The sequence below is a fragment of the Camelus bactrianus genome, chromosome 13 (genome assembly GCF_048773025.1).
Source record: "Camelus bactrianus isolate YW-2024 breed Bactrian camel chromosome 13, ASM4877302v1, whole genome shotgun sequence".
Classification (NCBI taxonomy): domain Eukaryota; kingdom Metazoa; phylum Chordata; class Mammalia; order Artiodactyla; family Camelidae; genus Camelus; species Camelus bactrianus.
In genome coordinates this window covers 42,587,066-42,610,688 of record NC_133551.1, presented here as the reverse complement: position 1 = coordinate 42,610,688, position 23,623 = coordinate 42,587,066, and the positions used below count along the sequence as shown (strand labels likewise).

General features: G+C 44.3%; 2 protein-coding genes across 5 annotated transcripts in view; both read right to left on the bottom strand.

Moving 5' to 3' along the window:
* The window catches only part of TTC39A (tetratricopeptide repeat domain 39A), a 47,085-nt gene extending 36,307 nt beyond the window's left edge, over nucleotides 1–10,778 (bottom strand). Inside the window, exon 1 of the mRNA XM_010951815.3 lies at nucleotides 10,626–10,778. Within this exon, the coding sequence (XP_010950117.2) occupies nucleotides 10,626–10,678 (53 nt within the window). The 5' untranslated portion in view covers nucleotides 10,679–10,778. The remainder of the gene's footprint in view (nucleotides 1–10,625) is intronic.
* An 8,607-nt stretch (nucleotides 10,779–19,385) lies between these two features.
* Nucleotides 19,386–23,623, bottom strand: part of EPS15 (epidermal growth factor receptor pathway substrate 15) — a 123,051-nt gene continuing 118,813 nt past the window's right edge. For 3 of the 4 annotated variants that reach the window (XM_074376500.1, XM_074376502.1, XM_074376501.1), the window contains one exon: nucleotides 19,386–21,806. In XM_074376500.1, the coding sequence (XP_074232601.1) occupies nucleotides 21,660–21,806 (147 nt within the window). In that variant the 3' untranslated portion in view covers nucleotides 19,386–21,659. The remainder of the gene's footprint in view (nucleotides 21,807–23,623) is intronic. The other variant, XM_074376503.1, reaches the window with a different exon arrangement.

The following is a 23,623-nucleotide window of genomic DNA, read 5'->3' as shown; positions in this document are numbered from 1 at the left end:
ATCAGCGCTGAGCTCCAGCATGTCAGAGGAGGAAACAGGAGGAGCCTGTGGAAGCAGCCATGATGTAAAGAGGGCTTGGACTAGGTCCTGGGAGAACCAGGCAGATTGGGCCTGATGGCAAAAGGGAGAGGTTTAGGGAATTACTGTCTAAATCTAAACAGATGCCTGGAAAGGTGATGAGTTCTTACTCTGTCCATATGTGAGCAGAGGCCAGATGCTCACTTGCAAGGGTCATCCCACCTCTGGGATTCTGACATAGACACAGAGAACATAATTAACTACAAGGAGCAGGCTGTGATAACATCTACCATCATCTACAGGAGTCCAGGTAAGGGAGAGTGCCATATAGGCTGGAGGAGTCTGGGGGCTTCCTGGAGAAGGTGGGCACTGAGTTGAGCCTTGAAGTTTATATTATTTATACACAATGAAGTCATGGGAGAGGTGTAACAGATACACCTCTCCCATGGGTACATGGATGAAAAAGCATGGAGGTGGACAAAGGCACACTGATGACAGCTGGAGTTTGTGAAGCTGCAAAGAAGAGCAGCAATGTGTATAAAGAGGAGCCTGGGTGATGAGGCTGGGGGGAGGGGGGTTGTTATCACATGCCATACACTTGCAGGTCTCTAGGTATTTGCATATGCTGTTCCCTCTGCCTGGTTCACACCTTCTTCCCTTGTCACATATTATTCATTCATTTAACAAGATGGTGATCCAAAACCTTACGATTGAAAGGCTTCTTAATAAAGAATACACATTTACTGATACAAAATTGCCAGGGTCCTCCCAGAGCCTTGGGAGGGGCCAGGTGAGTGAGGGGTTCAGAAGCTTTATTCTACATTAGCTTTAAGGTAGATCTTTACTGTATTCAACCAACATTTATTAAAAACCTGCCATGTGCCAAAGCTCCTACTTGCCCTGAAAGTTTCAGGTCAGATGCTGCCTTTTCCAGGAAGTCCTTTCTCCCTGGCTGGGTCAGGGGCTTCCTGGGCACATCCTGCTCTAACTTCCCCTAATCACCCTGGGCTAACACTCGCAGTGTTTGGTGGGGATGGAGTGAGGTTTGTATGTGACTGTCTCTGCATCAGACTGGGAGCCTCTACAGGGCAGGGCCTGGTCAGACACCTCTGTGTCAGTGCCTGACTAATCACCAAACATTAACACTGGGCCTAGCCCTTTACCATTTTCCTCCGAGGTAGTGATTATAATAATGACTGACATTCATCAAAGGCTTATTATGTGCCATTATACACCCATTACACATATAAGTGTATAATATGGATTAGCTCACTTAATGCACACTTTGAGCCACCTCTCTGAGCCTCAGTTTCCTCATCAGTAAAAGGGAAATACTGCCTGCTTCAAAGGGTCATTGTGAGGATTAAGAGTTCGTATGTGTAAAATGCCCAGGATAGTGCCTGGCGTGTAGCACAGTACTTTGTAAGTGCTCTGATGATGGTGCTGGTGGTGCTAAGGTAGATGCTATTATTCTCCCCCTTTTATAGATGAAAACTGAGGCTCAGCTCTGCCTTCAGAGCTGGATCTCTGCCCACACCACAACAGTGGCAGGGATGATGGAACCACTCATCTGGTGAATCAGAGCATCAGAGTGGCACGCCCCACAGGAGGGTTCCACCTGGGCAGTTCCCAGCCTCCAGGAGCTCCAGCCCAGCCCCAACCCTGGGGAGCCTGTGAATCACCATTATTTCTGCCTCCCAATCCAGTTGACCCTGCTCAGGTCTCCTGCGCATTCCCACCTCAAGCTGACAGCCAAGCCCTGGGGACCAAGAGAGCATCCCCAGTTCTTCCCTCCCTTGCCCGGGACCTGTTTCCTGGTGCTTTGTACCTGGGAGATTCCAGGCCTGCTTTCCTCTCTCATTTTCTCTTCAACCTTTCAGAACAAGCCACTGGGCTCACTGCACTTCTCAGAGGCGCTGGGGACCTCCATAGACTGGTTTTGCCAATACCATCTCTCAGTTTAAGAAGGACTTCAATAAGTATTTGTTTAGTGAAACCACCTCGGAATGCTCCAGAAAGCTCCATTGTAGCTTTATCTCCCATCCTACAACAAGAAAACCAAGGCTTGGACCAAGTGTGACTTGGACTCAGGTGTAGCCATATCTTAAACCAGGTTTCAACTCTCTATCCTGTACAAAAAATGTATGGAAATGGTGGGGGGGAGGTCACAGAAATAGGCAGTGAGCATGTGAAAAGTGATGCCACTGTAGAAAGAGCTTAAGCTGTGAAGTCAGCTCTGCCCCTGCCCCTCTGAATCTCTGTAGTCCTGGGACAATAGTGCCGACCTCTCAGGGAGGCTGGTAGGCTTACTGAGCATTACATGGGTGACCCTGTGTCCCCTTCCGTATTTATTCTCAGCCCCTTTCTCAATGTCTTCACCCAGGCCTTTCCCTGGCATGAAGCACCCCCACCTCCACTGTCTCCACAGCCCAGAACTGCCCCCCTCGGACTCTAGAGCCCTCTCAGCCCAGCTGAGCTAGGGACTAGAATGCAGGTTTTCTTAAAGGGAGTGAGCCCCACCTAGCAGGTTACAGGCTTGGGTTCGTTAATAATTCACAAGTAAACAGGATCCACAAAGGGCCCTGGAAGAGGGCTGTGGCAGCCACAGTTCTTCAGTTTTCCCTGAAGAGGCCTGGTTCTTGGGCTGGCCCCCTTCCTCCCCATGGACTCTGGCCTCCACTAGCTGTGTAACCTTGGGCAAGTTGCTGCCCCACTCTGGCCCTTAGTTTCTCTCTTCCCACCAAATATAAGGGGGAGAGAAGATTGGATCAGGAGGTCAAGGGCCCTCCCTGCTCTGATGTTCTCAATTGTGGGATCTGAGCTCTTTTACTAAAGTCTGGTCTCCAGGAGCTGCCAAGGGTGGGTGGGTCTAAAGAAGGAGCCCCAGTCAGGCACAGGGGACCAAGAATAATTTTGAAGATGCAGAATGCAGATGAGGGGTTTCTGGCATTGAATGCTAGCTATCCTGTCAGAGGTTAGAATTTGGGCTGCAGAGCCAGGAAGATCTGGCTGGACTCCTGGCCCCACAGCCCAAGCAAGTCACCCTACTACCTTGAGGCAGGGCAGGGAGTGGTTCAGAGAGCAGGTTTGCAAGCCAGGGCTTATACCCTGGTTCTGACACTCTGGACCAGTGACTTCATCTCTGAAATAGGGATGCTGATGACACCAACCTCACTAGGTTGTTGCAAGGATTAAATGAGATTTTACACACACACACATACATAAAGCACTTGGAATGGGGCCTTACCATTATTCTTTGAGCTTTAGTTTCCTCACTCATAAAGCAGGGATAACAGGATTGTCATGAGCATTAAATAAGCTAATAGACCCAAAAGAGCTTTGGAACCATGCAGGGTTGTCCGGAGAAGGATTTCCCCTATGATGGGCACCCAGACCTGGCCAGGACCACAAGGACAGAGCAGCACCCACTGGACACCTACTACATGTCCTCAGGGCAAACGTGCTACTTCACTCACTGCCAGTGGGAGTAGAAAGTGGCACCATCTTTCTGAAGGGTAACTGGAATTATGGGCTGAAAGCTTTAGAAAGATGATCCAGTAACACCTGGGCAACAAATGCGTCTGAAGAAGTAATCACAGACACAGACACAATCAGTTATGACATAAGGATGTTCATCATAGTGTTTTCTAAAATATACAGCTGGAAATAACCTAAATGCCCATTGATAAGGAATTAGTTCAATGAATTGTAGTGAATTTGTAGAGTGAACTGTTATGCAGATGTTTAAATTGTGTTTATAGAGAATTTATTTGCCTGGATTACTACATTGTCTTCTGACTGGTTTCTCTGCTCCTACCCTTGTCCCCCTATTGTCTCCTCTTCCCTCAGCACCAGGCCCACTTGATTAGATCATGTCACTCTTCTGTTCAAAACCCTGCAAGGCTCCCCATGTTGCTTAGCGCACAAGTTGAAGTCTTCACGTAGCCATGAGGCCCTGAATGGCCTGTGCCCCCATCTGTCTGTCTGATATCATCTCCCGTTACTCTCTTATTCAGCTACACTGGCCTCCTTGCTCTCCTCTAAATGTGCCAGGCACGCTTCCACCTTGGGCCCTTTGCACTTGCTGTTCCCAGTGCCTGCAATGCTCTTCCCTCCCTCACCTCCTTCAGGTCTCAGCTCAGATGTCACCTTCTCCCTGAGGCCTTCCCTGACCATTTTACTTAAAATAAAACCCTTGCCATAATACTCCCAGTTCCTTCGCCCTGCATTATTTTTCCATAGCACTTGTTATCTGACATCCTGTATATTTTGTTTATTCATTCAGTCTGTCTCTCCCTATTAAATTCTATGCTTCACAAGGGAAGAGGTTTGTTTGTTTGTTTGTTTGTTTGTTTGGCTTTGTTCTCTAATGTATTTCTGGTGCCCAGAACAGTGCCTAGCACACAGTAGGTGCTCAATAAATGTTTGTTGCATGAATGAGTTTTTGAAAAGGTAGGAAAATGTGAAGAAAGCAGAATATAGAATTATAGTCTAGTACTAAAAAGAAAACCCCAATGTCTATGCATTTGAGAAAGTATGAGGAGGCCTCAGTTTCTGCATCTATTAGAACTGGAGACAGCAAGACCCTCCCTGGTCAGAGTTGTGGTGCACTGAAGGTGACGACCACTGAGGCAGCAGAGTGGCAGGGGATGGGGTGTTCTAGAGTTAGGGGCCGAGTTCAGAGGGTGTCTGGGAAGAGAAGCGGGAGCTGGAGGGAGCAGTGGTGAGTGAAGGAGGAGAAGGGTGCCAATTTGAGTGCAGTGCTGTGCACTGAGCCTAGGCAGCCACCATCCCTCTTTGCCTGTGCACAGGACAGTGCTTGGGTGTGCCCTTCAGTTGCCTAGGTGTAAGGGAAGTCCCCACACATCCATTTTCTTGGAAAGACAACATAGTCACTTTAATCTGACACTTAGATGCTCTATTTGAGGGAGAGTGTTTCTCAGCTGAAGACGAATTTTTGCAGGGTGTGGGTACTTGCCAGGGCCAACTCTGCCAGGGAGTAAGGGGGACACCTGAGACTATGGGAGGGAACAAGCAGGGACAGACTTCATCCCATGGGGGAAAAGGGAGTTGAAAGGAATAGACCTGGCCCAGGTCTACCTGGACAGGTGCCTGATGTCATAAGTCCTAATGTAATCGTCCTGGTTATACTATTGTTAGGTAATTAGACAAGCGGGGGCACCGGGAAGATAGGTGGAAGAGAGGGAGGATGGTCCGGAAGATGGCATTATGCCCGCCTCCAGCATAGAGACTGTATTTCTTCTAAATGAGAGCCAGCAAGAAACTGGTTAAAACCCTGAAAGGACTTGACCAGCACTAACAATGTTCATTGTATTATAATTAACATTGCGGTTTAGGTTCTTGCCCCCACCCCCCACCCCCACGGGTTTTTCCTGTATACACCTTGGGTAAGGACATGCCCAAAGGGCCCAAACATGACTAAGTATTCCAGGGACAAAAGCCATCAATCAATCAAAAGACCACCTCTAAGTGAGGGTATAAGAGAAGGGGAGACAAAAGCCACTGCTTTCCTCCCTTTGGATCAGCCTGCCTGCATTCCTTGGGGCTATATTTTTCTTTCCTTTTAAATAAATCTTTTAAAATCTTTCGCCACACGATGCACCATCTCCCAGCTGCAAACTTTTCTTTCGGGTATGACAAGAACCAAGGTCTTTATCTTTTGGAGTAACACTATAACCAGCCAGTTAGTAGGCTGGGGGAAGGATTTTACCTAGAGCAGTAGGTTTCTGCACTGCTGTTCAACTGGGAAAGGGCTGATCTTGGAAAAGGAAAGAAGGGCTTGGTTGTCCTGGGATAAGCCAGACATTTCCTCCTCTCTCCTGGGAAAGAAGATGCTGGAAGACATACAGAAGTGGAGGTTTTGCAGGAAGGCTCCTTCCAGGATGGCTAAGGGACTTGGAGAGGAGGCCCAGGGATCATAACGCTGTTGCTCATTCCTTGCTTCCTAAGGTGCTCTTAAAATTTATAGCCTGGTCGTAGTCAAGTGGTGGCGAGTTATGGGAAGGGTCTATCCCACCCCAGGGATGGGGTGGTGATAAAGTGAAGAGCCCATCTCTGTGAAATATACAGGATGACAGATAACGATAGGTGTGCCTCCCACAGCCTCCATGAGAGAATGGGGAAGCCACCATCGCAGGAGGGTGGTGGGTGGCACAGGCCTCGAGAAGGGTTGACAAGGGACTAGTTCCCAACTCCCTAGGTGTCGACAACAGCTGGAAGACTGAGACAGATACAGGGGTGCTCCAAGGAAATCATAATGCATGAAGCTATGGCTTTATTTTAAGGTCTGCTATGTAACCACATATATGCTACACCCCCCACCCCCCAACAAATACACGCTTATTTTTAAAGAACTTTCTTCTGTCCTCCCCAGCCCCATGGACTGAATGGGAGGTGCATCCTCTTCCTGGTCCCACCTCTCAGGACACAGTAATTGGTTAAGGAAGGGCCAATCAGAATATTTCCCAGAGCTTTATCAGACTGGAGCTGATGGAGAAGCCCCTTCCTCTCCTGGCCTGGGGAGACTGATCATGATAATCAGTAACACTGCTGGGTATAGCACTGACTATGCGACAAGGACAGTTCTCTGTGCTTTACATAAACTAATTCATGCCATTCTTACAACAATCCTGTGAGGCAAGTCCTACCATTACCCTCACTTTACAGATAAGGAAACTGAGGCACAGAGAGGTTAAATAACCTGTCCAAGGTCACACTGCTGGAAAGTCCCAGAGTCAGGATTCAAAAGCAACCTATGTGGCTCCAGAGAACTTTTTCACTGCTTTCTCTTACTGTCCCAGGACGTGAGCTTGGGAGCTGCTGGCAGCCGTGCCTTACACTGAGGGGAGCAGTAGGTAAGCTGAGAATGGTGCTCATTAGGAGAGAATGGAGCTGACCGCAGTCAGAAGGTGAGCTGAGAAGCAGAAATTTTCAGAGGAAGGATACAAGCAACTCAAGTAACTAGAGCCAGAGATTTGAAGATATTTCAGGAAATGTGGCAGGCAGCAATCTGAAATTGCAGCCTAAATACTCTATTTCCCATTGACCTCAAGAAAGGGACCAAAAATGTCCCGAATCAGAATCCCTGCAAAACTAATCAATGGGGACAAAGGTTACTTGGAGATTTTCTGTGGTGTCCTCACCAGGGATTGGGGATGTGCTTCCCACACCAGAGCCCTCTCCACCCTGTGCAGCTGCCCTCAGCAACAGGGTGTAAATTGGAATCCTGGGGTCATAGCTTCAGCACTGTAGAAACTTGGAATTTTAAATCGCGAGTCTGGCGATCACAGATGCCTCAACCGACAGGATCTGAGAATCACAGAGGTGAAAACTCAGCACTAGCTTTGAGTCTAGATCCAGGCCCAAGGAAGGGACCCCATAGCAGCCCAAGGATTCCAATTGCCAAATTCAAAACTCCCTACCCGGAGGCATCTGAGAGCTCTTTGAGCTCAGGCTCAAACCAAGAGCAGGAACCCTGTTGACAGCAACCCCAGCAGGTCCCTAGCCTCTTCAGCTGGATCCCTCTGTTCTTGGGGCAGCCCCTCCCTCCCACAGCAGCTCTGCCACTGAATTACTCCCTCAGAAGCATTCTGCCTGCCTGCACTTCCTCCTCTGTTCCTGGTGCTGTCTCCTACAGGAAGTAGCCATGAGTGGAGGTTACTGGTATGTCTGGGAAGGGACCATGTTTGTAGGCTGAGTAGGTGGCCTTCCCCATCTTAAGATGCTCGGGTGTGATTTCCTTCTCATGACAGTTCCTGGCTAGCCACTCCTGTGCCTGGAATCCCACCACTGGCTCCCCAACCTTTCTGAATCCCCTCTATTCAATGCAAATACCTTACTTAGAAGGAAGATTACCTCATACTGCACACTCACGTTTATTGATCACTGGATATGCCCTAGTGGCTGTCTGTTAGGTCCTTTACCAATGTTGCTTCACTAGGTCTCCCCATGGCTCAGTGAGCAGCTATTATTTCACAGCTGAGTAAACTGAGGCTCCCACAGCTCAGGTGAGCCAGTATGTAAGTGGCAGAGCAGGCGCTGAGCACCCTCCGAAGCCCTTCACCCTCGGGCCAGGCTGTGGGAGACAAGGCAGTGTGGTGGGTGAGGGTGGAGAAGTCACAGGCCCAGAGCTGAGAGAATGGAGGCCGGGTTTGTTGCTCAGGTGTGAGACTCTGTGATGGCAGCTGGAAGTCAGAATTCTCTGGGTATTTGTGTCCAGCAAGTTCTAGCTGAAGTATAAAGACTCGTTCAGGCCCTCACAGACATTCCCTTGCACAGGCCAGTGCCGGACATGGGGGCCAGAGTCCCCTTCCTCTGCCCTCTTCACTGTCTCTCACCTCCTTCCCAACATTAATGACTCTGGGTCTCGCCCCCCAGCCTGTCATTCCCCACTCCTCGGTTCTTACTTCTTAGCTTCCATCCCCCATTCCCTCCATTCTCTGATCCACACCCCAGCATCTCTCCTGGATCATCATCATGCCAGCTCCCTTCCAGTCTCCTCGCCTCCCTCCACAAGTGACATCAGCGAAATGCACGCATTTGAAACTCAGAAGGCTCCTGGGTGCCTACAGGACGGAGCACAACCAGGTTCTTACAGGCAGGGCAGCCCGGCCAGAAATCCATGTGGACACAGCCACTCCTCACCACCCAACCAAGGGATCCCACCCTGCTCAGAAATCAGTCCGTCATGTCTTCATCAAAACTGAAGCATTCTGTCCTGGGCTCTGGGGACATGGGGGCAGATGAATCCTGTCCCCGCTGTATGTAGCAGGGAGACAGAAAGGGGTGACCATGACCCAGTGTTAAAAATGGTCTGTTGTCAGCAAAATCCTGTCTTCATTTGGTAGCAGGATCATCTTTTAATAGGCAAATACCCTCCCTAATGCCCTCTAGTGGCTTCCCAACATAATGAAATCCAAACTGCACTGTTCTGGGCAGCCTGCCCTCTGGATCCCCGCAGGCAGTGATCCTCATCCACTCACACATCTTTCTGCGCCTCAGACACACCTCAGGCTTTGATAGGAACTACCTTCACTGCTGGGAATGCTCTGGGCATGATGGCTTTTACTGTCCATCACATCGTTCTATTTTAAGCATTGCACAGCAACTGTTTCTGGTGTTTACTTGTTTATTTGCCTACTTGTTTAGTCTGTCTTTCCCACTAGAACATAGTCTCCTGAGAGCAAGGACTTGTAAGTCTGAAGTAATGCCACATCCATAGCATGTAGTATGATGCCTGGAACATGGTATGTGCTCAACGATGTTTGTTGAAAGACTGAATGAGAGCCATGAGAGGGAAGCAAACATGCTGGAGCCCTGAAAGCCCCTGAACCTGACTCAAGGGTGGGGTCAGAAAAGCTCTCTCAAAGATGTCACCCAAAATTGAGTCTTACGGGGTGACGATCAGTAGTGGAGGATGGCATTTCAGGCAGAGGCAGTCCTGAGCAGCCTGGCACAATTGTGAGAGCCCTATAAAACCAGCCGTTGTTGTTGGACCAGAGTGAGGGTCAGGGAGTGATGGGAAACAGGCCTACACAGGTCATAGCCTGTCCCCTCAAGAGCCTTCAACTTTAACCTCTAGGTGATAGAGAGCCATGGAAGAGTTTTAAAGCAGAAAAATGACATGGTCTGGTTTGTGCTTGAGAAACAACCAGATGCATGGAAAGGGGGAGACTGGACAAAATGGGGAAGTCGGGGGCTGTTGCAGTAGTCCAAGAGGAATGAACAGCTTTAATCAGCAGAACTTGGAGACCACTGTGGAGGTGAGGGAGGGAGGTGAGAAGAATGACTCCCAGGTTCTGGGTTTGGGCAACTGAGTGGATGACTATGCCATTCATTGAGTTGGGGACACAGGGGGAGGAACAGGTTCCGGGGTGAAGACGTGAAGTTGGGAGCTTGCCGAGTTTGATGTGCTCATAGTTGGAGGCTCTGGGAGGGCAGTTAGATTGCCCTTCTCCAGGGAATAGCAGGGTGGGCTTTAAATATGTAAAGAAAATGAATTGGAGGTGACATACTGGAGGCAATGACACCCCTAGAGGGTTGACACACTGGAGGAGCTGTGGTGCACTTAATTTCACCATGGACAGGCACTGGGACCCAGGATTTCCTTCCACACTGCTGCCGCCAGTCATGGACGGCCTCTCGGGGGAGGAGGAGCTCACTGTCAGCTCTCAGCTCTCACCTATGTAGGCACACAGGCTGCCCACGTCTCCACTCATGCAGCCCTGGGGGGACCAGGAGCGTGAGCGGCACTGCTGAGGAAAGACGTGGCTGCCCAAGCCTGACTCCCATCCCGCCTAAGGTCCAGCTCATCTGAGTCGCCTTCACAGGTGGCCCACCCTCCGTTGGGACCCAGGTAATGGGGCCGTATCTCTTTAACCCTAGGCCCAGCCCTGCTGGGGGCCATGACACGCGAGCAGGGGACACTTGGAAGGGGTGAGAAGCGCTGCACTGCCACTCCCCGGGCCCTCTGGCCGTTATCCCGCACCCAGCAGCCCGCAGACTGCTGTCTCCAGCTGTGCCACCTCAGCTGTCCCTGCCGTCGGCTGTTCCTCAGCTTCCCCTCCGTCCCAGCCCCAGCCTGGTACCTGCGGTCGCTTTTCCCGGAGGCCGCCCCCTTCCAGGCGGTCAGAAAGGCCATGGACGCGGGCCGGACTCGGATGGGGGCGCGGGCGGCCCCTCGTGGCGGCGGTGGCGGTAGCGGCAGCTCCCGCGGCAGTACCTGGATAGGGTGGGCGGGGCGGAACCCGTGGCTCCGCCCCTTCGCGGCGGGGAGCCTCCCTGCCTGGAAGGGCGTCGGTGTCCCAGGGGCGGACCTGGGGTCCCAGGACAAGACTGCTATCGACCAGAGCCATCGAGACCACGCATTAGTCACAAGGAGAAATTGAAGCCCACCCAGGACGACAAGGGATTTTGTCCAAGGCAACACAGGGCCAGTGACACCACCCACCTCAAGGCCCTCCACTCCCACTATAGAGCCTGACCATTATCGATGGACAATGGTGTCACTTAGGCCCGTCCCGCCTGTCTAAGTGCAGAACGTGCCTTGCCAGGGCTGTACCTGAATGGGGTCAGGGGCTTGGGACTGTCCCCAAGTGCAGGGCACAAAGCAGGAGGGGCAGGCAAGGGAGCAGAAAGATAGGAAGGCGCTGCTTAGGCCTGGGAGTGGAGGCTGCTGGCCAGGCAAGGCACTGGGATATGACCCTGTTCACAGACTTGTGATTCTCAGCACCTGGCGGGGAGGTGGGGGACAGAGAATGAAACTGTCTACAGTACAGACTTTCTTTGGAACCCCATGTTTTGCTTCAGATCATGTGCGTTGTTATTTTAAACAATTGCTAACTAGAAGAATCAGCTCTGGAGCAATATGAGCCTCTGACAGTTCAGTCCTGCAGGCTTCCATGGGAGGCTCAACCAAGGGCAAGGATCCAGTAAGCACCTTGCAGAGGTACTTGAGAAGGAGCACCCCAGGCCAGTGTGAAGGATGGATTCAGAGGTCCCTGGAGACTTCTCTTTGGGAGGGAGGATAGGGGTGAATACAGGGCAGGGGCAGGGGGCTTAGGGACTGTTTCTGTCAACTTTGGGGCAGGGTCTGTATCCCAGGCACTTGTGCAACACAAACTGTTGTCTAATAAATGGTGACTAATTCTAATGTGCCAAGCCCTAAGCCAGGTGTTTTGCATAAATTCTCATTTAACTTCATCTAATTACTTACCCCCATTATTGATGAAACTGAGATTCAGAGGGGTTGACTGACTTCCCTGAGACCAAGCCTTATACTCCTACCCAGATCTTAGACCTATCTGGGGCTTCCCTCTTTCCCCCTTTCTGGGGTCTGTAGGTGGGTGGGGCATGGAGTGGGAGGCCTGGGCAAAGCAGAGAGCAGAAGCCTCAAGGATCATCTGGGCAGTTTCTCTCACTTTTCCTTGGTAAGCAGCAGAAAAAATGTGACCTTTCCCCTTTTCTCTGAGCACGCATGTCATGGTCTTGACAGAGCAACAAGGGCCTGAGAATGCTGCCTATCTGACCACAAAGCTAAAGCTTCCAGATCTGGAAATTCTGGTTGAGGGCCCAAACCCCTCAGCCCACAGAGATTTGCAGAGCTTGTCAGCAATGGGCACTGCAGATAGACAACTTCCTCCTGGGCTCACAGGCATGAATACAACAGGGCCTCAGAATCCTGGTCTCCCAGAGGGCCAGAGCCCAGCCTAATCCCAGGCGAGATTAAAGTCCCACCTAGTCTCCAAGACCACAGCCAACACCACTTGCTACTGGCAGTCCTACATCTCCCTAACGGAGGCCATCTCCCTCTTCAGAGGTTACATTTTTGTCTCTCTCACAGCACTTAGCACTACACACTTTCTAAGCCTTGTATTAGCTATCAATGACCATATTAGTTTCAGATCTCTATCTGAAGGTACAGACTGTCTCACATTTGTGTCTTCCACAGAGCCCAGCACCATTGTTACACATAGGAGTTACTCAATGTTGAGAAAAGGAACTAATATTTATCGTTTCTGCTCAGTGGTAGGCACTATGCTGAGGGCCTTAACATACTCTACTTCTAATCCAGACAACTCTGTTTTGAGAATATTTGAGTCAGAAGTTTAGAAATTAGATCAAATCAGGAACTAGGATTCAATCCAAGGATTCTTAAACTTCAAGGCTTGTTTCCTGTTCTCCTTTTTCTTTGACACCTTCATCATCATCTTCTTCTTTATCTTCATCACCATCATTTGTTCAGAACTTTGTTAGGCATTATTCTAAACCCTTCCCATGTATCAACTCATTCCATTCTCAAAACAATCCTATCAGGTATGTCCTTTTACAAGCCCAATTTTTATAGTTGAGAAAGTGAGGCAGCAGATAAGCAACCTGCTCAAGGTTACAACAGCTAGTTAAGTGGCAGAGTTAGGACTCAACCCAGCAGCCTGACTTGAGCTGTATCTTAACCTCAGCCCTGGACTGCCTGCCACACAAAGCAGTTAGAATGCACACAGCATTTACAAACCACTTTCCCAAAGCTTATCATTTAAGCTTATCACATTTTGAATCTCACAACCCCAAAGGTAGAGCAGGTTTTCTTCTTTCCCTTGTTCTGGAGCCAGACTGCCTGGGTTAGAATCTGGGCCTCACCACCTTATAGGCTGCTATGACTTTAGGTGAGTTACTTAATCTCTCTATGCTTTGGTTTTCTCATTTGTAAAATGGGGATAACACCACCTATCACAAGGGTTGTTGTGAGGACTAAGTGAGTTAATGCAAACAAAAGAGAACAGTGCTGGACACATAGTGTGTGTTGTGTGTACCTCCTACTATGTGATAGTTTTATCCAGGATCAGCGGGGAATGTTTGGTATCAATATAATTTCGAGATAGATGAAGTTTTCCCATTAATTGAACCATACATAGACATGTTTCCTAAAATGCATTATTACTTTGTCTTCTCAAACACAGACATGACAGCTTTTACTTAGTGAATATCTGCCACGTAACAGCAATGAAGACTTTATATCCATCATCTTTTATCCTCACAACAACCCTGTGAAGTAACTATTATCCCCACTGAGGACCAGAGAGGTTAAGAGATTTATCCAAAGTCACAAAGCTAGCAAATTACCATTTGCCAGGAATCTTCTCAGGAAGCTATGATACATCAGGGTTTTCTTTGAGAACCTCAGTTCTTGCTTAGGGCCTGTGTTTGACCTCTGTTGACACTTAAGCTCAAAGGGCTGCCTTTAATGCCAAGGGTGCAAAAGGCAGCCTGGTGTGCTGGAAGAGCAGCTCTCAGAGCCGAGACACCTGGGCTGGAAGCTGGCTTGTTCTCTCATAGGTTGGGGGGTCTTGGCCAAGTCACTGCCATCTCTCTATACCTCATGTTTCTGTTACAGTGTTGTGAAGATTAAATGGGGTTATTTATATTCAGAGTCTTGGTGCCAGGCTCAGAGGTCTTCAATAAGTGTCAATAAGTAACTTGTCTCTTTTCCTTTTTATAAAATAACTTAGTCTTTTCAAGTTCTGACTCCAGAGGAAACAGAAAGGAGAGGCTGAAGCTAAGCCTTCAGGTCTTGGGCAGCTGAACACTTTCTATACACTTATTGGAACGGGGAAGAAAAATAGGTGGGGTCTTTCTGCAAAGACACACCTTCCCCTCCATTAGATCATCTTTTACATTATTAACCTGGATACACACAACATTTGGGCCCACACTGCTTACTTGAAAAGAGATGTTTTAAAAAATTAGTGGATTTTTGACATTTTATCTTGTGACCTGGTACATATTCAGTAACAAATTCTATTTCATGATTTTTAAAGTGCTGATCCTTAACATACTGAAAAATTTACAAAGGAAATATAAAATTTGCTTCAACATAACAAGAGGGACATGGCTAGGAATATGGATAACATAAGATTAGATATGAATTGGTACCTATTGAAGCTGATTATTGGTATGTGTGGGTTCGTCTACTTTAGAGACATACCTCATTTCATTGTGCTTTGCAGATACTGCATGTTTTACAAATTAAAGGTTTGTGGCAACTCTGTGATGAGCAAGTCTCTCAGCACTATTTTTTGAAACAGCATTTGCTCACTTTGAGTTTTTGTGTCACAGTTTGGCAATTCTTGACATATTTAAAACTTTTTCATTATTACATTTATTATGGTGATCTGTGATCAAGGATCATGGATACTATTATAATTGTTTTGGCATTTTTAGCAATGTTTTAGAAGTAAGGTATGTACACTGTTTTCTTAGACATAAGGTTACTGCACACTTAACAGACTACAGAGCAGTGTAAACGTAACTCTTACATGTACTGGGAAGCCAAAAAAATCCTGTGACTTGCTTTATTGTGATACTCGCTTTATCGTGGTAGTCTGGAACCAAATCTGCACTATCCCCATGGTATGCCTCTGCAACTCTGTTTACATTTTTCCCAAGCTGCTTGATTTACTAAATCAATTCCACAACTCAACTAATGTATTATAACCTGTTGTTTGAAAAACATCAAGTTAGAGAGGATTCCAAAAGGATTCCATATGCTACACTCACATTAAAGTACGTTATTTCCTTCAAGAAGCATTTTCTCAAGATTTTGTTTAAAGAGGGAAAAAACCAAGCTTGCATGTTCAGGCCATTACTGATTTAATACCAATCAGAAATTAAGGTTATGAAGGAAAAGCCTCCTGAAAGGTTAAGATTTTAACCTGAATATGATGGGAACAGAGGCATATTTTATTACAGGAGTGATAGGGGCAGATTTCAATTCTAGAAGAATCTGACTGCAGCATGGAGGATGGTTTGGAAGCAGAGAGAAAAACAGATTGGTGGCAAGGAGATTAGGAGGCTTTGGCAAAAGACTAATGAGAGATGATGAAGACCTGAACTGGGGCAGTGGCACTGGGAATGGAGAGGACAGATCTGAGAGATACTTAAAAGGCAGAATTGTTAGGTCATGTTGATAGTTTGGAGGAGGATGAGTCAGGGAGAAGTCTGGCACATATAGGCTCAATAAATGATAAGATCAGTGAAAGAATGAGTCAGAGCCCAGGGACTGAGATGTTTCACTAAGAACTCAGGAACTGGGGAAAGTCAGCCTTAGGAGGAGTTAAATACAGAGTCCATACACATGATGAAAGCAAAGATATGCAAAGTCACCCCAAAGAGACTTCACAGCTACCCAACCAGCCAAACCAGACTGTAAGCTGATTAAACATATTAGTCTAAAAAAACGTGTTCATCAGAGAGGCCAGGCAGCCCTGGCTGCAGAGAGTGAGAAGCCTCAAAGTAGGAGGCATCCAGGCACCAGCAAGGAGTCTTGTTCGACCAAATGTGGGCACTGTAAGCCCTATGGCAACTTTCACTGGAAACTGGCATTTTGGATTCTGCCTCAGTCCCTGTGAACTTGCTTAATGGGAGCTCCATTTCTCTTTTACTTATGAAGATCAGGTTTCTAAACATGAAGGTCAGACCTTGGACAAGGTTGAATTCACTAAAGTAACGAATGTCACTTAAATGGGGCTTCCTGGGAGACTGTCTGCCAGCCTTTCCCAGTCAACAGAGCCCTGACATCAAATGATGCGGCCTTGTGAAAGCTGTGTTTTTGTTTTGTTTATTTTTAAATTTCAACAGTTGCCACCTATGCCTTTAACTAGTGATGGGAGAATATAGCACTCCTATCATAATCTTCAGTATGCAGTGCTGTGAAATTAACTGTAGGTAATGTCTATCTCCCGACTACACCACTGATGCCAAAGTCCTCATATGAGTCTTCTCTGTCCCTGACCCAGCACAGTACCCAGAACACAATACAGTTTAGCAAAGGTGAATGGAATAACAATGATTGTCTTGCTGCATTTCCAAAACTCAGACAATAAAGGGCTTTCTGGCAGTAAGAGGTACACTATTGATCCATGCATCAAAAGTATTTTAATGTAAGTTTTCTTCAGCAAAGCAATCCACTGAGCATGGATTCTGGAGCTAGACTGCCTGGGCTTGAATCCTAGCTCTGACATTGTTAGCTCTGTGATCTTGGGCAAGTTGCTAAACCTTTTCTCACCTCAGCTTTCTCATGTGTAAAGGTGAGTAACAGTACCTAACTTAAAGGATTGTTATGGAGACTAAGATGAATCAGTACACAGAACTTACTCAACTTACAACGGAGTTAAATCTCCATAACTAAATCATAAGTCAAAATACCACAAGTCAAAAAGGCATTTCATTCACCTAAACTACTGAACATCAGAGCTTCGCTTAGCCTATCTTAAACATGCTCAGAACACTTATATTAGCCTACAGTTGGGCAAAATCATCTAACACAAAGTCTATTTCATAGTAGAGTGTTGAATATCTCATGTAATTTACTGAATGCTGCAGTGAGGGTGAAAAGCAGAATGGTGGTATGGGCGCCAATGGTTCTAAGCGTATCGGTTGTTTACCCTTGTGATCGTGCAGCTGACTGGCAGCTGTGGCAACTGCTCCTGCCCAGCACCACGAGAGGATCATACAGCACGTTGCTAGCGTGGGAAAAGATCAAAATTCAAATTTCAAGGTATAGTTTCTACTGAATGTGCATTACTTTTTCACCATCATAGAGTCAAAAAATCCTAAGTCAAACCATCATAAGCTGGGGACCATGTATATATTTAAAGTGCTTCAAATAGTACTGGCACATAGTAAGTGCTGTTTGCTTGCAATTATTATTTTTACAAATTCTATCCACAAGAAAGATTTGAGGTGTTTTACACTACGAAGCAGAATCTACAGATCTAATACAGAATGACAAGGTGCAACAGCACTGCAAATTAAGTGAGCACATCTAATAAAACTCACAGGAGAACAGAGAAACCTGGAGGTTAGCCTCTATTCTAGTGGTTCTCAAAGTGAGGTCCCTGGGCCAGCAATGTTAACATTATCTGGGAACTTACTAGAAATTCAGATTCTTGGGTCCCACTCTAGATCTAATGAAATCAGAAACTTTGTGGATGGGGTCCACAATCTGTACTTTAATAAGCCCTCCAGGCCATCCTGATGCTTGCTGAAGTTTGCAACCCCTCCTTTCCCCTCACCACCCATGTCTCATCAGACTCTAAAGCCTGTTAATTCTCTTAAATTAGTCCCCTTCTCTCAGGCCTCAGCCACGGTCATATTTTAGGTCCTTACCATCTCATCTGAATGACTTCAACAGCCTGTTTTGCCTGCTTTACCTCGTTTCCTCCTAAAGCAATCCTCCAAATCACCACCAATGAGATCTTTCTTTCATACAAACACAAACACTTCACGCTTTTGCCCGCAAACTGACACTCTAGTCATGCTGAAGGACTCAGTACTTGCTGCTTGCTAGCACACTGTATCGTGCCCTAGCCGGCCGTCTTCACAGAGCCACGGCCTCTGCCTGGAATGCCCTGTTTCTTCACCTGTGTGGCAAACTCTCCAAAATCTACTCTTTGTCTGCCTTTTAATGTATTCTTTCCAGAGCTCTACCAGCACTAATAAATTCTTTTTCATTTTTGCTAGTTTCTTGGTTTAAAATCTTGTATTTCTTTAATAAAAAAAAGGTTGACCATCTCCCCCATATTCTTATTTATCCCTTATGGTAATAGTAGTAACTAATAATGGTTGAGTACTTCCATTATCAGAAACTGTTCTAAATCCTGGTAAGGATTAAATAGGGAAATGAATTGGGAAATGTTTTATAAGCTACTATGTGCTATGCAGTAGGTTTATTTCATTAATCCTCAAGGGCAGAGATTACACTGATTATTCTATTTGTGATATTTCTCCTCCGGCTTCTCACCTTTAACAGGAATAGAGAGTAGTGGTCAAAACACTAGAGCCAGTCTCCTGGGTTCAAAGTCCAGCTCTGTCACTTACTGGTTACATAACTGTGGCCTAGTTAGGGCACCTCCTCTGTAAAATCGAGACAAAAATAGTACCTATATATTACAGGGTTACTTTTTTGAGGATTAAATGAAATAATATACATAAAGCACTAAGAATTCTGCTTGGAGCTTAATACATGTTACTTGTTGTTACTACTTATCACGTACCAATCCTAGCATTTCCTATAAGCAAAAATTTTCACACAAAATGAAACAAAGCACAGTGAGTTGGAAAGCATTATCATGTTTTAGAATCAAAGACACCAGAGTTCAATTCCTGGCTCATCTACTTATTAGCTGTGATCTGAAGCACATTATTTTAACTTTTTTGAGCCTCAGTTTCCCCATTTCTAAAAAAAGATGGTAATAATAGTACTACTTAGGGCTGTTACGAAGATTAAACAAGAAAACATATATAAAGTGCTCAGTATATTGCATTCAATAACCAACAGCTATTTTCACTATTAATAACATGGCTGAATTTGTTTGTTTAAAATAAACAATATTAAAAAGCTGTCAAATGCAAATCCTTCAGAACAATCCTGTGAGTTAGGTATTATGATGTTCATTAGATGAGGAAGATGAGGCTTAGGGAGGCTAAATAACTTTGTTGAAGTCGTCTTTCCTAAAATGGCAGACCAGGGATTCAATCCCAGTACTGTGTCATCTTTTTACACCACGATGCCTTCCTAGAGTCCATGACACAAATCCTCATTCAACAACTACATGCAAAGCCACTGATGTTTCAGGCACTGTCTCTATGCATACGCATTTCCTATCTTTCTTTCACAAAAACAGGACATGATAACTAAAAATAATAATTAACACATACTGAGTATTTATTCTATACCAGGTCCTCTCCCAAGCACTCTACACATATCAATCTGTGCTGATGGTATGCCTACCCCTCCTCGGACACAGCATGGACATCACAGAACCGTGCAGAACTCCATCTCAGACAGGATGTATGGACAGTAGGGTTTATTATTCTTTAAAGTGTATTGTTCTCATAATTACAGGCTACAATTCAGAAGTTTGAAACATAAGAGAAAATTCCATAAAGAGAACTCAAATAAACCTGAACAAGCGTGTAGAAGATGGTTAAAACTTTGTAAGTAGTACTACTGAGCTCTCAGGTACACTTATCTATCCTTTTCAGGCACAGGCTCTAGAGCCAGAGTCAACGATGTAAAATACGATCACAAATTACTCTAAGACATCATCCTACACAAGTGAGCATGGAGGTTTAGATATATATACATTTATATAATATATACATACTTTAATATTATATTGGTCCACTGAGTATACATATTTTAATAAAAGATAAGAATCTATGTAATCCAGTTAAACACACATAAGATTAGGGTACACTTATTACATCAAAAGTTGGTGTCTATAAGTTACAGATATTTAGTATTTCCCAGAGTGTTTTTTCAATTTAAAAAAAAAAACTTTAAAACCATTTCAAACATTTGTTCATTTTCCCAGTGCAAAAGAAGGTTGCTCAAGTCAACTTACCTTTTTCCTAAAGTTTAAGGGGAAGAAAAAAACCCAAAACCCACTACCTATCACAACTCCCAACACTCTCTTCTCAATCAGCTTCTGCAGTATATCCTTATCACTAGATTAGTTTATCAAAATTAAAGCCTTGTGACTATGATTCAGCCCTTGCTTCATATGTATGACTTTTATGCTGAAATGTTTCAATTTATAAAAGTAGAAAAAAGTTAGCAGTGCAAGAAAGTGGTTTAAGTTTGTTTCAAACTACAGCAGTCCAATTGTGTGTGGAGAGGAAAAAAGCACCATTTCAAGATGAAGTGAATTGGTTATTTTGGAATTTATTCATAGGCTAGGCAGTAAGTTACTCTGATTAACACAGATCAAATACCACCTTGACTTCATGACCACAGAAACATTTAATTAGTTTTTAGGTGCATTTTCCTTTATCTTGGTTTTCAATACATTTTCTAAGTCAGTAACTGATGTTAAAAAAGTTAAGATTACAATTTACAGCCTACTTTATAGTCCATTTTAAATTCAGCTTGTCTGCTAGGTTAGTTTTACAGGAGATAGGCTTTTAACACATAAAGAGCTTTGATAATTTGGCAGGTCTTTTCTCTTCCAATTAAAAAAAAAATTTTTTTTTTTGCTAGCCTGCCAAGTATTTATAGGTGAAAACATGAAGAGAATAAACTATTTGACTCCACAAAGATGGACAAAAAGCAATAATATGATTTAACACATGTCACTTTTTCATTTGTATTCAGTGAATGTTTTTACATTTCAAGTAATTGAGCCTTCATTAAAGAAAACAAAAATATATATACACAAAAAGTTAAAGTACCTTCCAGTTCTAGCTTGCTAAAGTTTCTTCTGCAAAAGTACAAAAATAAACCTACCATGAACAAAACAGGACAGTGCCATAGCAATGGCAGAATGGCCACTATGTTAAGACCTTTGCTTACCTTATATTGATGGGTATGTTTTAAGTGATAATTTTTCTCCACTCTCTCACACTTAAAATTATGGAGAGGTATCTTTTTATCTAAAACTCTTTAAATCCAGAGAAAAAATTTTAAAAATATATTTCACACATGAGGCTTTAATGTTTTTATTTAGGAAAAGACTGGGTCTGAAGCTATAATGGTTCAATCTAAAGCATCCCTTTTTCAATAGTGAAGTCAATTTATGCAATATATTTTTTCTTGTCTATAAAAAACAAGTTGAACAGTGTTTTGATTATAAGGAAATGCAAACATATACTTTAAACTAGCCAATTTGCTCTATCATAAAAAAAAAACAGATGTTCTTTCCCTTCCCCGCCCTCAACCATTCGAATCAGGGAGAATACTGCCAACTTTAAGAAACCCACTGGCTATCATCAGAGTAGCTACAGAATAAGGGTAGCACGGGGGTGAACAATTTCTCTCTATTCCAGAAGGCAGAAGCTTGGGTGCTCTAGCTTTACAAGTGAAAGTAGCACAGGCAGGCAAAAGCTTACACTAAGTGCACACCAGAAAAGGGCCCAGATGAAGCTGTCTGGGTTACTGCTTTTACAGGGGAAAAAAGAAAGACAAATCTAAAATGGAGTTAAAAAGAAAAAACTTTTGTCACATTTACAGGAATCTCAAACCTTTTGTATTCCCATGCTCATAGGTAGTTTTGATACACACTGTAAATAGCTTCAGAACTCAGGAAGGAGAGCACTGTGTGGCTGACAAAGGACAGCAGAATTCTTCATGCTTCTGATATCTCAGATTTGCTGAGTGCAATAGCCAGTTCTAAGTCTTCCTGCTCTTGCTGGTTCAGTCGGGCAAGCCTCTGCTCTTCCTCTCTCTCACTTTCCCTCTTGGCCCATTCGATCATATCTTCTTCAGAGGGATACTGCCATTTAAAAGACAAAATGAAGGAACAAACGAGCAAATTCATGAATAAGACAAACACAAAGAAAAGAAGAAAAAAAGCTTTTACAAAAGGACATTTAACTACTTGTCTCACCTAATGGACTCTGGAAATAGTCTTATTTGTTACTTGTTAAAATTTTTTTCTCTAAAAACATGTTTAATCTGCTGTTAAAATATGATTTAATTTAAAAAATTAATGCAGTCTACAGACAGAGAATCTATAAAACTAAACATTAAAACATAATTTTTAAGAAGTAGAAATGCTGGGGGGAGGGTATAGCTCTAGTGGTAGAACACATGCTTAGCATAACAGGGTCCTGGGTCCAATCCTCAGTACCTCTTCCAAAAATAAAATAAATAAGTAAACCTAATTACCTCCCCCCTAAAAATAAAAAAATAAATAAATAAAGTAGAAATGCTTATGGTAAAGTAGGAGATTTAAAAACAGGAGAGGGCTAGCCTTTTTATTTAATATAAAACATTTACTACTTCAACTTTAGTGAACATCCTCACATGATAAATTATTTACAATTTAATCCCACTGGTGATTTCCTACTTTATCTTAGCCCATCAGCTACAGAAAAACTATGAGGCAAAGAATATGCTACACATAAATTTTGTTATACATAAAATAAGAGTACTGGGTATACTAAACAAGCTGTGGATCTAATCTTTTTTTTTTAAATGCATTATAAAGATTTTGACAAGCACTGAGAACTTTTTGACCCAGTCTAAACCTAAATAAAACCTTAATGCTGGTAATTATTAGGTCAAGGAAATATTTTTATCCACCCAAAACAGCAACCTTGGCAGATACTAAAAAAAAAAAAAAAAAAAATTCTACCTAGTTTCAAGTACTGTCATATAGAAGAGCACCATAACAGGATGAAATGAAAGAAACTGTCAAGCTTTTTGAAAATGCTAGCTTTTTCCTTCGGTAATCAGAGGGCTTTTGAAACTTATAACAGTTAAAAAATCTTTCATAATGAATAAAAAGACATTTTTATTATGAGCTGCTTAATATATACTATATTGAGATTTCTGAGTATGAAATAAGCAAAATGCCTCAGCTATTATTCAAGCCTTATTCCAATCAGGTTTTGACTCACTGAAATCATATTTAAGATAGTAAATGCCACAAACTGCCAGAAGGTTATTTTATATTAAGAGGATTATACCAGGAAGAGCAATTCTGGATTCTCTGCTTGAAACAATTCAAGTTCCACCTAACAAAAGTTAAGTCAGTATAATTCTGACACTCTGTTTTCCAATTCAAAATATTGATTCCTATTCTGCTCCTTCACATTCAAAAGAAACCACTGAAACTTAAGGGTAAAGATTCAAAAGCTGGGTAGCTCAGTCTAATTCTGTCTGCCTTAGTTGCATGCAGATTCCTGCCTATCTCCTTTCTAACTAGAAATGGCTGCAGGAATAAATTTACTGGTTCAAAGACCCAGTGCTACATTGAGGAAAACATGAGGCAGACAGTGGTCAGAGTCACCTGGCCACTAGATCTTCTATTTCCAAGATTATCTCAAGGGCTTAAAGTATTAAGTAGAGACGACTGCTTTGTTATAAAATAGACAGTGATAATGAAGCCATTTTGCCTGAAAAAAAAAATTCAGGAAAATGAAACATTATTAGTTATTCTAAGAATTTTACTTAAAAAAAAAAAGCCTTGTTTTTACCTAAATAATGTTGGAATACATGTCATTGCTTAATGTCTGTTCAGTGACACTTCCATAATTGGTTGCCCCATTCCTGTGACCTTATAGGTCCTGCCCATGCTCTTATCAC